Source organism: Colias eurytheme, chromosome 12, assembly GCF_061535395.1.
Source record: "Colias eurytheme isolate Ceu_HAF_F1 chromosome 12, ilColEury1 Martin Lab GWU primary, whole genome shotgun sequence".
Classification (NCBI taxonomy): domain Eukaryota; kingdom Metazoa; phylum Arthropoda; class Insecta; order Lepidoptera; family Pieridae; genus Colias; species Colias eurytheme.
The window spans coordinates 6,840,978-6,855,659 of record NC_142991.1 but is presented as its reverse complement, the minus strand read 5'-3'; the positions used below and the strand labels follow the sequence as shown (position 1 = coordinate 6,855,659).

General features: G+C 33.4%; 1 protein-coding gene across 2 annotated transcripts in view; it reads right to left on the bottom strand.

Moving 5' to 3' along the window:
- LOC149904114 (protein-L-histidine N-pros-methyltransferase) overlaps positions 1 to 13,300 on the bottom strand; it is a 49,323-nt gene extending 36,023 nt beyond the window's left edge. The window contains exons 1-2 of one of the 2 annotated variants that reach the window (XM_090108032.1): positions 13,230 to 13,300; positions 12,778 to 12,984 (exon numbers count right to left, since the gene is read on the bottom strand). In XM_090108032.1, coding sequence (XP_089964158.1) covers positions 12,778 to 12,984; positions 13,230 to 13,280 — 258 coding nt within the window. In that variant the 5' untranslated portion in view covers positions 13,281 to 13,300. Of the gene's footprint in view, positions 1 to 12,777; positions 12,985 to 13,125 lie in introns of both variants that reach the window. The other variant, XM_090108033.1, reaches the window with a different exon arrangement.
- Positions 13,301 to 14,682: the final 1,382 nt, after the last annotated feature.

The window sequence follows — 14,682 nt, the reverse complement described above, 5'->3', positions numbered from 1 at the left end:
GCCGGCCGGTACCGCCGCAAACGCTACGTCCCGCAATTTTTAAATCTGTAATATCTTCGAAAATATTCACTTAAATCATACGGTGTAAAGGGCCATATAGATCTATATTAAATGAACAATGTATTCAAGGTATTTAATTGGTTAAGGATTAATGCTGTATTGGTTAAAATCGCCTCGAAAATTAGCCATTATTTGTCGTAAAAAATAAATGACAAAAAAGAGTTATTGTGGGTTATCCATAAGAGATAGACATATGCCATCGCGGACTTTTCTGTAGACCTTATCAATGTGTACAATACTTAGTACATTATTTTGATAAAACTCGTAGGGTTCAGCCTGCGTTTGCAATGTAAGCGGAAAAAATGTATAAATTTACGACATCACATTAGAAACCTCAAAAATAACAGTACTTCTCCACTATTTAATGGATGTTATCATACATATAAACCTTCCTCTTGAATCACTCTATCTATTAAAAAAACCGCATCAAAATCCGTTGCGTAGTTTCAAAGATTTAAGCGTACAAAGGGACATAGGGAAATAGGGACATAGGGAAATAGGGACAGAGAAAGCGACTTTGTTTTATACTATGTAGTGATGATGCAACACACATGAAATACAACTATTTTATAATGAGTGATTTAAAATAAATCTAATAATATTATTATTAATGATAAAACAGTCAAAAAGAAGGAGAAGAAAGGTTAGAACATGTATGGCACAAAATTTTACTAAAATAAGAATTGAAATAAAAAATAGCGATTGAAAGTTCTAGACCTCGCCTAGATTCCTAATTTATTGATGACAAATAAAAATCAATTCCATCTCGACTTTTAACCGCCGAATTTTTGCTCTACCGCCTATTTCTTTATCTTTATGCACCAATATCGCGTCTGTGATTTAATCTATGACATCACGAGGAGCCGGAGGGCTACTATTGCATAATTGTTTTATGCTCGTCTTTTAATTGTTCTATCGAGGGATACGATTTATGACGCTACGTGACCCCCACCTGAAATACCATTAGAATTCACTCCCACTATTATTTCCGCGTTTCTGACTTAGAACGTTCGAGAATTATTTTAATCAAAGATTAATCTTGTCGGCCAACAGAATTAACATTTGGGATAATTGAATCCATTGTTTTTGTTTTGTAACATCGCATTTCATCACTCGAGCGTTGTAGCAACGATCTATGTAAATTGTAAACAAAGAAATGAAATCAATTACAGTTACACAAAAAACGGATTGGGGTCGAACGTATTTTTGTAAATTGTACCGTTAGCTTTGTAGTTGTTATTTTCGTGATAGAGATTTAAAAATGTATTGTTATTTTGTGCAGAAATCAAGGTATTACATATATGTAAAAAAATGTTTCGAACATGACAATTTACCTACTTGTTTTAGAATACAAACTTTTATATTTAGTTTGATGGCTTCGGTATATTAAAAATTAACAATAAGAATATAATAAACTTAATGGAATTTACACCATAGTCTGTATCAAATACATTGTGAAAGCATCACAGCGATATTTGAAGTCACAGGGCGTTACAAAGTACAAACATGCATTTTTAGACAGCTATCGACAAGTGCAAGGCCTTCAGAAGACCATGTCTCGTGCCATATACGTGTAAGCCTGTTCTAAAGTTTATTCACATCTACATACACTTTGACATTATCTATGGGAGTTGCCAGCCTTCCCATCTTGCGTTGAATTTCATATCTGTCCGATCCAAATAGCCGAGCGTCAAGAGGTCTTATAAGAAATTCATGCAGGCCAGTTTCATGTCGTTTAGTACTAGAATCTACTCGATAAGAATAAATAGTTTGTACTTATACTAGATTACAAATAAGTTCGATAGTCTGCACGTAATCTGAGATCTTATATAACCGTTGTTAAAAGAATTAGAAAAATAAAATGAACATGATAATAAATAAGTAACTGCCTCTGCGGCACAGGCACAACACAACATCTGATAGCATAAATAATTCCGTTAATTCATTTAAACCGAACTTCCAAATCTGGATATATTCGAAGGTATCCTCCATATTTCTCCTACTAATTACCGAAGAACAGTTTGTATATATATTGTATGGATTGAATTAAGTGAATGGTGGTCAATTAAATGGGCTCACGCTACTTTGAGAGCTCGATCCGCTCGCGATACCCATTGTCCGCTCAAATCGCTGCCGACAAAAAATGGACGCCAAAATCCTTCGAAATTGCACGTTTACTTAATACTCAAACATTTAAATTATGTTTTTTGGCCTTTGAATATCTATGTTTAGATGCTATTGTTTAGTTTGTACGTTTAGAAAGTCATGTTCTGCATTGATTGAGCTAAAATTTGTCATGATACAACCAATTTTAACGACTATTCTATAAATTTTTCCTAATTTCTTACGCATGGATCCGTAATATCCGTATATGCTTTAGCAAGTTCAAATTTGACATCTTTGACGACATAGAAATCGTTAGAATAATATCTATTGAAGTATCTTGCGTTATAATGAACGGCTTTACATCAGAATTTGGTGATTCATGTTAGGCAAATTATAATTTTGTTGATGATTTCATTTTATTTGGGTGTGCAAAAGGTCGGATTACTTAACGTTCTTTTAATATTACCAAGTATTTTGCATTTCACCTTGATTTGGATGCTTTTCTATGTCTATTCCGCTATTCTGTAAGTACCTACTTGATGAATTATTTATGATAATAATATTATTTTAAATATTGTGTTATAATGTTTTTAATAAATAAGATTAAATTTAATTCTCTAAGCATAATATTTTTAAGGCACTGCATGTTACGGCTTTACTAATTTCCTCTATCAATATCATCTAAAGTTCTTACTAACTCAAAATAGCCCCAACAATTAATTCCAAACTGCACCACAATACGTGACGTCACACGAAAATATCCAGTCACTTGAACTGTTGTTGATTGAATTGATTGTAAAAGAAACTGCGAGGGATAGAGGCCGGCCCGTCGGTATTTTTATAGTCTGTATACGTCCCAGAGCGCGTCGGTGACACATTCCGTGCGATGCGATGTTTTTGCGCGCCTTTCATTAGACCGATGTGAGGCGTCGCCTTAATAAATGAGTTTTGAAATCAAGATGGCGGATATCAAATTGACATACCGATTATTAATTATAACACAATTATAATTCTGCCCACCAGAGACTAAAGAGCAGTAACAGCCCTTTTGTGATTTTTCGTTTTATTAGTGATTCTGAAAGCGGGTTTCTTAAGCTTTCTATTGAATTAACTTACTTATTTCTAAGACTATAAGAATGGTTTTTATTTAACAGTTTTCACTTACTGCAAACGAAAAAAATTAACAATTTGGCGTGATTTCCCAACTAAAATACAGTATAAATTATACTGCAGATTAAATTTTAAGGTTTCATGACTAAAATGCAGTAAGCAATATAATTTTACAGTTCTTTAGATAGTTTTATATTTCTGGAAAAAAATTAAAAAAAAAATTAATACGCAGTAAAATTTACCGCCATACAAGCTATTTTTACTGCAAATTAAGAAAATACAATTTATTGTCACGAACTCCCAACTAAAATGCAGTAAAATCAAAGCTTGTCGCATTTTAGTTGTGAATACTTAACATTCTTTTATCATTATAAACTGACAAACACGCAGTAAAATACAGCATTACTGCAGATTAGTTTGGATAGCATAATGACACAGATATGATTATTCCTAGCTAAAGTGCAGTTAATGTTTTAAATACTGCAACTGTGAACTAGCTATTTTTCTTACTGCACTAGTAAATTGAACACTTTTTTCTTAAAAAACTAACTAAAATGCAGTATTTTTTTGACCTTACTGCATGTTAGTTGGGTTTCTTGACAAAATAACTGATCCAAACGCAGTAATAGGGCTTTTTGCTGCATTTTACTAAGTTTAAAATGGTATTTTTTACAAAAAAGGCTATGCAGTAATAGGCACCAAAAAGAATAAATGGCCATAATAAATTCAGTTATTAAGATATATTTTTTTTTATTGCTTTAACGTGTGAACCTATGCCTTTACAACCTTTCTGCATTCAAATTTTTTTGCTTATCATTCTGTTGATTTTTTAAAATCAATTCTTAACTTTAAATGCGTTTTACTCGAAATCGTGATTTTGCTGTTACTGCACTTTAGTGTATGGTGGGCAGAATTTGTCTTATATACGTACCTTGCGATGGAGGTTATTATTTGATTATTTACAAATAAACAGTTTGAATTTTAAATCTGTATTTAGTTATCTAAAATAACTAAATCTTATTTATATCACGTGATTATAATAGACGTGAGTACGAATAAATATTTTAAATATTGCGTTTCTTGTTTATTTAAGAACAAAACATATCAACTAAGAAATGTTCTGCAGCCTGTTTCGTTTTTTACCCAAGATTTATATTCCGTGGCTCTTAGGAAATAAAATAATCACAGCGGCGTCGATTTGCATACAATGGTAAAATAATTTTACGCGCGTTTCGCCGCGGTTAATTCTACTTTTTATACGACTTTCCGCGTCCTATCTATGAATCAAACGGACTTCGGCCATTTAAGTGTAAACATTTTTGGATAATCGTGCATATTTATGCTTTTTGTACAGCTTCTAACTAAGTTAAAAAATGTTTTGGTAACATGTTGTTCGCATTACGCGCGGGTTCGAGATGTTTGTATCGCAGCAGACTGCATGGCGAGGTCACCCGCTCCACAGGCACGCAGCCGTCTCAGAGCCGTCTATAAACAGATAAAGGCATGTGCTTGTATTTTACTTATCTACAAAAGAATATCATCTAACGTAATAATATTCTGTACATAGTAATTTACATTCAGAGCGAACATCGTCTATCATAAATTCAACACAAAAGTGCGACGGGCGAGTAGCAACAAAGGGTCCACGAGTTTCCCGCAAAAAGATGATCCTTAATCTGATTAAATCTCCATCGCAGGACGTCGGACCGTGAAAGATTAATGAATATTTGTGTAAGGATCCCCGAAGCAGCGGCACGTAGCTCTGTCATAATCATATTAGCTGCGACCGGAGGCCGGTCAGGCACGCACAGGATCTCCTCCGACGCGACGAGGGCGCTGCGGATCGAGCGTGACACCTCGCTCCCATTCAAACTTTACGATGTGACTACACGACAACCGCCCGCGCTGTACGGCATACGTTACATAACCGTTACCTCCAGCTACCTTTTATTGTCATATCGAGCTACGAAAGCATTCCAAATCGTGCTACATATTACGCGATATTTGCGTTTGCAAACTTGTGGCCTAAAACTGCTCGATTTTATTATAAACGCAATAATATTTAAACGTTAAATAAGCGCGTTATTATAATTTCTCGCTGAGGTAAAATCATATATTTACTCGGCTGTTATAAATAATTTTCAGAGGGACATAAATAAAGGTAAATATATTACGCTTTAAATTGATTACCAAGCTTCCAAGTACCTTATTATACTTTTTAATGTATCTATAGCGACATTAAATAACGTTTACAATAGAACGACGATAGTTCTGCGTGTTAAAATAAGTGTTTCCAATATGAATTATACAACGAATCGAGTCCAGGTATGCATTTATCTTATTTGCTTTGGGTGCATCGAACACATTATACGGAATTGTGAGATAGGAGGTAATTAATGTTTCCTAGCCTTCAGAAATATGGATGTTTTTTAAAAATGCTCTTTGACTAAAAATAAATTTATACAATGATATAGATGCGATATATTAGGTCAAATGTACAAATATCGCATCACGAAAATAATAAGCAATTGGTATTTTGCATTTGCGTGAGCTCAATAAACACACTCGTAAAAGAATCAATTGAAAGCCGAAAGAAATTAAACGTGAGAATGTATTGTTTCATACAAGCGTACACAAAACGAAAATCGCTGAGTTAACCAGCTCGCAGCTCGTTTTCGACCTGCTTTTGCGAACATAAATTGCATTAAATAAAACGAATATTTACGACCGCGCATTGAAAAACTTGATTTAATATTTAAACACAATATTAGTTAATCTGGAACAATGTGTAATTATTATTTAATGTTACTGAACGAATGCCACGAACGAAATTCGAAACAGCCGAAAGTTTCGATATTACGCAAATTATGCAGATACGTATTTATTCATTGAACTTTGGTTGTTTCGAACATTAAAACAGATTGGAGCTTGCAATAAAAGGTATTACATAACTTTTTGCGATGGAAAATTAAAATATTTGCAGCACGCCCGAGGCGAATATAAACAATGCGCGAACGTGATTACATTTCGGCCGCCTGAGACCGTGAAATAGTCATCAGCTCGAAAGAAGGTAATTAATTATTTGATGTTGCTTGTGGTAGTAATAAAAGCGGCTCATCAATGATTCAAGACAAACAACGCGTGCAGCGTGAGCATTATCCACGGCAAGATATCATAAACGGGCCACCATCATCTGCTCTTATAAAAAATTCATGCTCATCTCACATTTCGGCGCCCCTCTTAATTTCGCGTGAGCCTCTTCTAGGTTCGTGTAAAAACTTCGGGTGTCTTTTTATGACTTTTACTGCGGTATAATTGGGAGGGGCGAGCGCTATGTCCCAGAGGTGACATAAATACACCCCCCCACACTCGGAGCTTTCAACTACCCCGACTTAATCTCATGTAAGACTATACGATGAGAAAGCATTAAACATCATGGATCAGGTTAAATTAACTAAAATCAATTTTCAAATATCTCCCCAGTAAATGATCAGGTAAAATATGTATTCTGTATACAATATGTTAAGAGTGATACATGATACTTCGTGTGTATATGAGTTAATGTATTGCAAAGCAAACGAGATAGGGTTGGCTTGTCCCAGGTGGGTGCGTCGCAAAAAGCTGTTCTATGTTATTGTTGGACTGCGCGGTTTCCACAAAACATAAATAGCATTGCACGTAATGTGAATTATGATGCTGGAATAAAGGAGACTACAAAAGCGTTCCAAAGCAGTATTATATCGATAATAGATAAGAATGCGAAAATCTATCATCGATCCTTTTAAAATGGAAATGTGCAAATTATATTCAGATAGTTTTCTATATAGGAGAAAACATATACCTTCAATTCAGTCACCAAACGCGATTTCAATTTAGAAGGTAGTAGTGATGCGCGAGGCGCGGTGGGTTTGGCGTCGTGTGCATGTATTTATTTGCAAATTCCGAATAGCTTTCAATATGTGGAGGCGCGACTTACTCCCTCCTGTCGATCTCTTCCAATATCGCACTTTGAGACGTCACGAAGGCGATGCCATTATTCGGCGCGACAATTGACAACGCGGCTCTAGGACGCCATATGATAGATGGGACGTAAAAAACATATCCGTAATTGAGATTTCTATTATAAAAATTGAAGGCGACCGATCCGTTTCTTCATGTTTGTTTACATAATGTGAGTGGCGACAGTGCGCTATCGCGTTTCCGAAGAGTCAGCGGACGTCAATTTGTATATTGTCATTATTAAAGTCGATGCGGAAACTTTGGGTGCGTTCATCCATCATAGTGACGGGCCGGTCCGATATCGCGCCTAATATGTATTGATTTCCCACTTAGCTTTTTTCTTGGGAATCTTGCCGCTCCACCCTTCCGTCCGGCAAATGCTTAACGAGGTGTTTGTCCTTCGCTCATAACAAACCTCGGAAATAGACGTGACGGAAACTTTCTTCGACTTGTATCTACTTTTAATGACTATTAACAACGACTCGGAATCCGAGGAATTCAGTAACAAGGCCATGTAGCGAATTCTTCAAAATATATTCTTAAAATATTTAGAAAGGTAGGTATCATAATTAGGGTAGTATTAAAGTCATATTTTCCATTTCTTTCAATCATGCATACATTAATTATACTTACTGCAATCGATGATTTTTGAAAATGAACGCAAACCACTTATACCGGCGAGCTTAATGTAGGTACTTGATGAAATTTGCATGAATACCACTAATAAACAGTCAATTATGCACTCCGAATAGGCAAATGTAACACAATAAGTTCTTAGAGTTACCTAAATGGTGAAGAAAAAGATTGCGTCACCAAGGTCCCCGGTGGGGTCGGGTGGCGAGAACAATGGTTTCGATTCTCACACGTGTGGAGGATTATTTGCATTCGGAAATAAAGAGAGGAATGATAAAAGAAAGGCGCGAGCGAGTCCCACCGCCCCGGGGCCGGGTGTGGGAACCGGGAGGTGTGAGGAGGGGGGGCCGGGAGGGACTCGTTACGCGAACAATGGAGAAATAATGTACAGATTGCAGTGAGCGATGCGCCCAGCGACTCAGGTGTCTTGTCTGTGTAGTGACGATTGTTGATGTGCAACTTGGCTGACCAAACTTTTCTGTCGACTTCTGACTGCACTGTTACGCCATTATGTGAAATAGCATTGGCAGTAACTAGGTGTTATTTGATTTTGATATAATTGCTTTTAAAATTTTTATAAGTAATCAGGTTTGCATAAAAGGTTCGTACATAGCTACGTAACCAAAATTTTGCATGAAATATATTTTTATAAAATACCCGTAACTTTATCCTATTAAATTATACTTTAACTGTATAATTTAATAGGATACCTAATTATATTATTAAGAAATATCATAGCAATGACGAAATAGATTGCAGCTCGAAAAATTGTTAGCAAATAGAGCAAATTTCAGGAGAAATGTTCACTTAAACAATCCCAGATCGTTTATTTATTCTTTGTTGTTCAAATGCGTGCAATAGATCTCTTTGTAACTGCACAAAATAAAGTGGCGCATGATGAGATGGCGAGAAAATGGCAACAATTCAGATCTTAAATGTAAGATCTGAAATCTTCATGTTGCTAATTGTTATTTAATAGGGAAATTATAATTATGCCAACATTTGTAATTCTATCAGTTATTGTGAATTGGAAGCTTTTGTCAAGTCCTTTTTCCATTTTAACACTGTAGCAAAAACATGCTACAACACCAATCTGTAAGTGTAAATGATTTTAATGGGCGCGCAATCGAGGCTGAATCGTTTCATAAAGGATGCCTTCATAGGAAGCGCAAGCAATCACAACACAATCACTCCATCCTCGTATGACACCGAAATCGTCCTCGTTCATAATAATAAAGTATAAATTAATCCATTTAGAGCGGCCGGCCGGCACCGACCGACCGACGATTAACGGAAGCGTCTACTTAACTAATTTAACCCCGGGTGGTTTTAACAGAATGGATAGCAGTGATTACGGGCGACGCTGACGATCGTGTGACCTGTACACAAAACACTGCTTTATAATTGTCTCTGGTTCTCTACTGCTTCAACTGTCTTAAGGTGCTTAATTGATATTGACCGTCAATTGAAAACTAATACAAAAATGGAGATGGAGATGAAATGGAATGTAAGAAAGGTATTATAATGTCCTAATTCTTAACTTTTTAAGTTTTGTGAACACCATAAATGCTACATAATTAAGACAGGTGCAAGGTAGGAAAGAAATGGTAAAAAAAATTCGACGATTAAGCTTAGTAGTAGCGTGAAAAGCCTTTTCCATAAAATCCAAACAACATTCATTGCGGACCAAAAGAGGTCATTGATAGGAAGTTTTCATTCAAGCGTAGCTGTAGCTTGATATCTACTAATTACGATGTATGTCATTCGTAGTAAATTAACATCATGTTCCGGAATATTACCAAAAAGTCGCGCTCTAAAATCGCAAATTCTACATATCCTGCGACAGTCAGATATGTATAATCTTATAAGCCGGCGACATTTTAATAACATTGATCAAATAAAACAAAAGTATGTGGACGGAGCACTCGACTGAGATGAAAGTTAAAAGGGTCGGTGGGTGGCTAGTATGGGAGGAGAGGGTTGAATGTCTTATTCCCTCCACAATTCAGAGGTATTTCGTGTTTTTCATACGCAAATATATCCTCGTTACTGAGCCACACGTGAGAGTATTGCGTGTGCGCCTTGTGAACCATTCGACTTGCTTATATTATTGTCTGCCTAGGGCTTAGACTTTTATTTCGCTTTAAATGTTGTTAAATATGCAAAGATTGGGTATCTAAGGTAAACAATCGCTCGGTGGGTATTCTTACAAGAATTGGTGAACAAATACAGTAGGTTGGTTAAAATATTGCTGGGGTGAATCATGGACTTTTTTACTTGTGAAGAAAAAGTTAAAAGGAGATTATTTGCTTAAAACATAATTTAAGTAAGTAGGTATATTAATCAGTGATTAGTAAAAAAACGATAAAATTGTAGAATGTTCAAATGTTTATGTTGATATTTCAAAATAAGTTTGAACACATATTAATATAGTTATTGTTAAAATTTCTGATATTATTTATTATAATTTATTTTGATATAGGGTAAGTACTTAAGTATAATTGTTTATGTATTAAAATTTAAAAACTTTTTGATATTAATTTAATGAATACCTAGCAATGTAAGTAATAAAAATGTAACTCTAAATAATGTTATGAGCTATGAGTAAAACTCAAGAACGGCTCAACCAATTCAGCTAAATGGTTTTAAAATTTTTGTTTAGGCACAAGGAAGGTTCTTATGGAGTTCTTATGAACTTTTATTATTTATTTAACTATCTACATTACAAAAGCGAAACGTCATGACATTATCATGAGCTCATCTAAAACTTAATATTATAAATAACTAATCGAATAAATGAAGAACAAATCTTATATATGTATTTACAAGTTATTATCTAAGTAGTTTATATGTATGTAATGCATCAAGAGCTTTAACTGTTAAGCTTTAATATGCAGAAAAACATTTAATATTCAATTCTGGAACATCGTCAAAGTCATTATATAAGATTGAATGATTTTGTTATTATTAAGTAGTTGCTTTATATTTTATTTTAGGAAGAAAATTAGGAAAATATAAACAAATGAATTTTCCTTAGATGTTTTCAATGTCTGAACTCTGAAGCTATATAACTTCAGTGTATAACTGATTAATATACTTACTTAAATTATGTTTTAAGTGTATAACTTCAGTGTAAGACTATAAAAAAAATAAAAAAAATAATTATAGTTTATTTCATTTCCAAATTCGACAAGATATGGAGTTCTATGAAGTTTATGAGAAAACCTAACCTACACATAATCAAACAAAATATACAAATTCTATTGGAATGAAGAAGCAAAATGCATATATTTAAAGCGTGCTTCTAGTATCTGAGTAATAATGCAGAAGACCATTGGGAATAAAACCATTATGAATATTCTAGTATATAAGCATATATTCTGTGTCCTGCCAGACCGAGACTTGTTTTTCTTCGTCTCCAACGGGAATCGAACCCAGGACCCCTCAGTTCTACGCTCACGCATTAACCACTGTACCAAGGAGGCGGTCAAGTGGTCTCGGTCTGGCACGACACAGAAGGCTGATCACCTACTCGTCCCTAAAGGAAATGGATCAGTGAAACAGATGTATGCATAATGCATCTGCCCCTTACCGCACTTGGGGACACGGGACTTCACTTAAGGGGGCGCATAAAGCAAAATAACCAATCTTCTATTAGATGATACGTGTAATATGCAAGACCAAATCTAAAAAATAAAATATATATCAAACTAGATGATATGTTCAACGATTCTGTTTAATCAAAAACATAAAATATTAAAATTTACTCGATAAAAAAAAAATCACCAAGTTAGCTCTAATTTTCACACTTTTACGTTTTCTACTTGACATGGTAATACTTATTATGATTTCTTTTTCATAAACAATTATATTAAAACATTTGCAAGATATTTGTCAGAGCATTTTGTGTAATTACTTTTAGTTTTGGTTTTATCTGCGATAAACCACTTTTGACGCTCTTTTTTTCTCGAGATAAACGTTTGATTTTGTCACGATAAAAGTGGTTTATCGCAGATAAAACCAAAACTAAAAGTAATTACACAAAATGCTCTGACAAATATCTTGCAAATGTTTTAATATAATTGTTTATGAAAAAAAAATCATAATAAGTATTACCATGTCAAGTAGAAAACGTAAAAGTGTGAAAATTAGAGCTAACTTGGTGATTTTTTTTTATCGAGTAAATTTTAATATTTTATGTTTTTGATTAAACAGAATCGTTGAACATATCATCTAGTTTGATATATATTTTATTTTTTAGATTTGGTCTTGCATATTACACGTATCATCTAATAGAAGATAGGTTATTTTGCTTTATGCGCCCCCTTAAGCATATATTACCTAGCAGTTATACAATAAACTTCAATACATAATAATATTTATGATTATGGGATTTAAATACATCCATTGTAAGAGGTAATAGTTATACAGGAACAATGTTTAACAATTAACATTCATTATTTTTATGTATTGGTTGAACTAATTGGTGGTTATTTCAACTAAATTCAAGACAATAAAGCATAGCGAAGCAAAGGTAAAGGTAAGAAATTACTAAAGTATTCGCTGTGTATGAGACTTTCCGGACTTCATAGTTAATGCAATTCAAGTTAAATAATATAATATATTATTAATAAATATCTGAAGTAATATTTAAATGTATTTTGAGCTTATTTTCAATTCCCTTTTTGCAATACATAAAAGCAGCCCGCTTTAGAAATTATGATACTCCGCACAAAGTTCCTGTGTATCAAAATTGTAATATCTTATCAGAAAACCTAATTGTTTTATTCAAGTCTACACAAAAGATAATGTTTTTATGGTTGTTTGCTTTATTGAGGAAATGTATCAGTAATAACTTTAAAACCTTACCTCATTTTGATCAAACTCTTGAAGGTATCTATCATTTCGTTGCTTTTCATACATCGCACGAGCCAGAGCACTTCTTGGTCTATACAATCCATTTAATCCAGAGCTACTTGCCATGGCCTCATATCTAATTCTCCTTTCTGATGGTAAGTTTAACTCCCAATCAATTATTTCGAAATGTTCATGTTTTGGACAGACTTCTGAGTATTCCTTTACACAATAAGAGAAGGAGAATGTTTTTAAACAATTGTAATGAAAACTTATCGAGAAGGTTTCATGAATAGTCAGTAAATATGATAAAAACAACAACAATGCTGACATTAATGAATCTGTACGAATTTGCACAAATACCTTTGAAAAATAACCTTAACATAATCTTAAACTTGGTCCAGATGATATTACTTTGATAATCTTTTGATATTTGACTAAAAAAGGTAAAAATTTAAATGGAATACCATAATATTTGGTTGAAAATACGATGAAAGTTGTAGATTTATTGGTATCATGTGTCAAATGTCAATGTCAGGTTCACCGTTCAGAATTATTCACATGTTGTTTGATAAGCATAGAGGGCGTATGTGTGCATTGAAAAAGGTATTCTGGGAGACCGGTAAAGTTTTTATTTGGAAATCTATTTTATGAATCATTTCTTTAAAAATTTATATTTTTGAGCGCCATAAAATGTATAAAATTTAAACACTTGTAGGAAAGTCTGTAATCTTCATTCCAATAAATGCATTGATGGGCACTTGAATATGATATCATAGAACATTTCGTAAAATTATTATAATAATGTAGAGTCAAGAGTGCCCACAAAAGAGGACTTTGAATTATTTAAAAAAACAAAATAGGTACTAACCCGTTTTTGTTTAGTTTCCAAAGCACCTCTTATAACAATTTCTCGAAGAACGGTACTCATCATTTTGCTTTCACTGTAGGTAATCGAGTATCACTTAAATTGTTTTAATCGTTTTCCACTGGGTGAGTAACTTTAAGATTATATTTTTACTTAGATATTCACTTGTAAACTTCTGGAAATGCTTGGTGAAAGGACTGTAGGTAGTATCTCAATAAATAGACTAAAGTACAGGCTAATATTTAGAATTAGTTCGGCCTTGACCGTGACCGTCCGTTCACTGTCATGTAGCTAACCGATCACTCGCAGCAGTTACAATAGAAATAAGACAAAAACTAAACAAAGCAGTGAGTTATTTGAAATTTCTATTTTCGTTGATAGAATATTTTTTAAGATTTTTTTTTCAATTTCCTTGTAATTTAAGAACTAAAAGTATAATTAATTAAAAGTTTATATCATTAATATATTAATATACGTACCTTAGCATTAGTAATTTTATAAGTATAGTTAATTCTTAAATTAATAAAATTACTACACACTAGATTTAAAAGAGAAAAAAAGAACACAGGCGGGTGATTTTGAAGTAGGTACCCGGGCCGGCCGCCCCAAAAAAATATTTTTACGTAGGTAGTGCTGGCTAAATGTCGTACCTATACGTTTAAGTGAATATAAATACTAACTTATTAATTCAGAATATCTTCCAATAACTTTAGAGTAACTACTTAGTACTTACTTAATAAAGTGTTGAATAAGGATTTATAAAATTACATAGGAAGGAACTAATTAACTAAAAAAAAAAACAACATAAATTCGTTCAGAATTATTCGAATTCTTGAAACGTATTTTTATGATGTAAATAATATTATTTACTAAATATGCTTATTACATTATTAAGACGACGAACCTTAAATATTGCCTAGATTTATTAGAAAGTATTGTTCATATTCAATTTAATAATTTAAATTAAAACATGTACCTACTTAACTATCTAAGTTATTTAATTTGATATTATTACTTTTATTCATAAATATTTTTTAAATGTTACAGTTGTC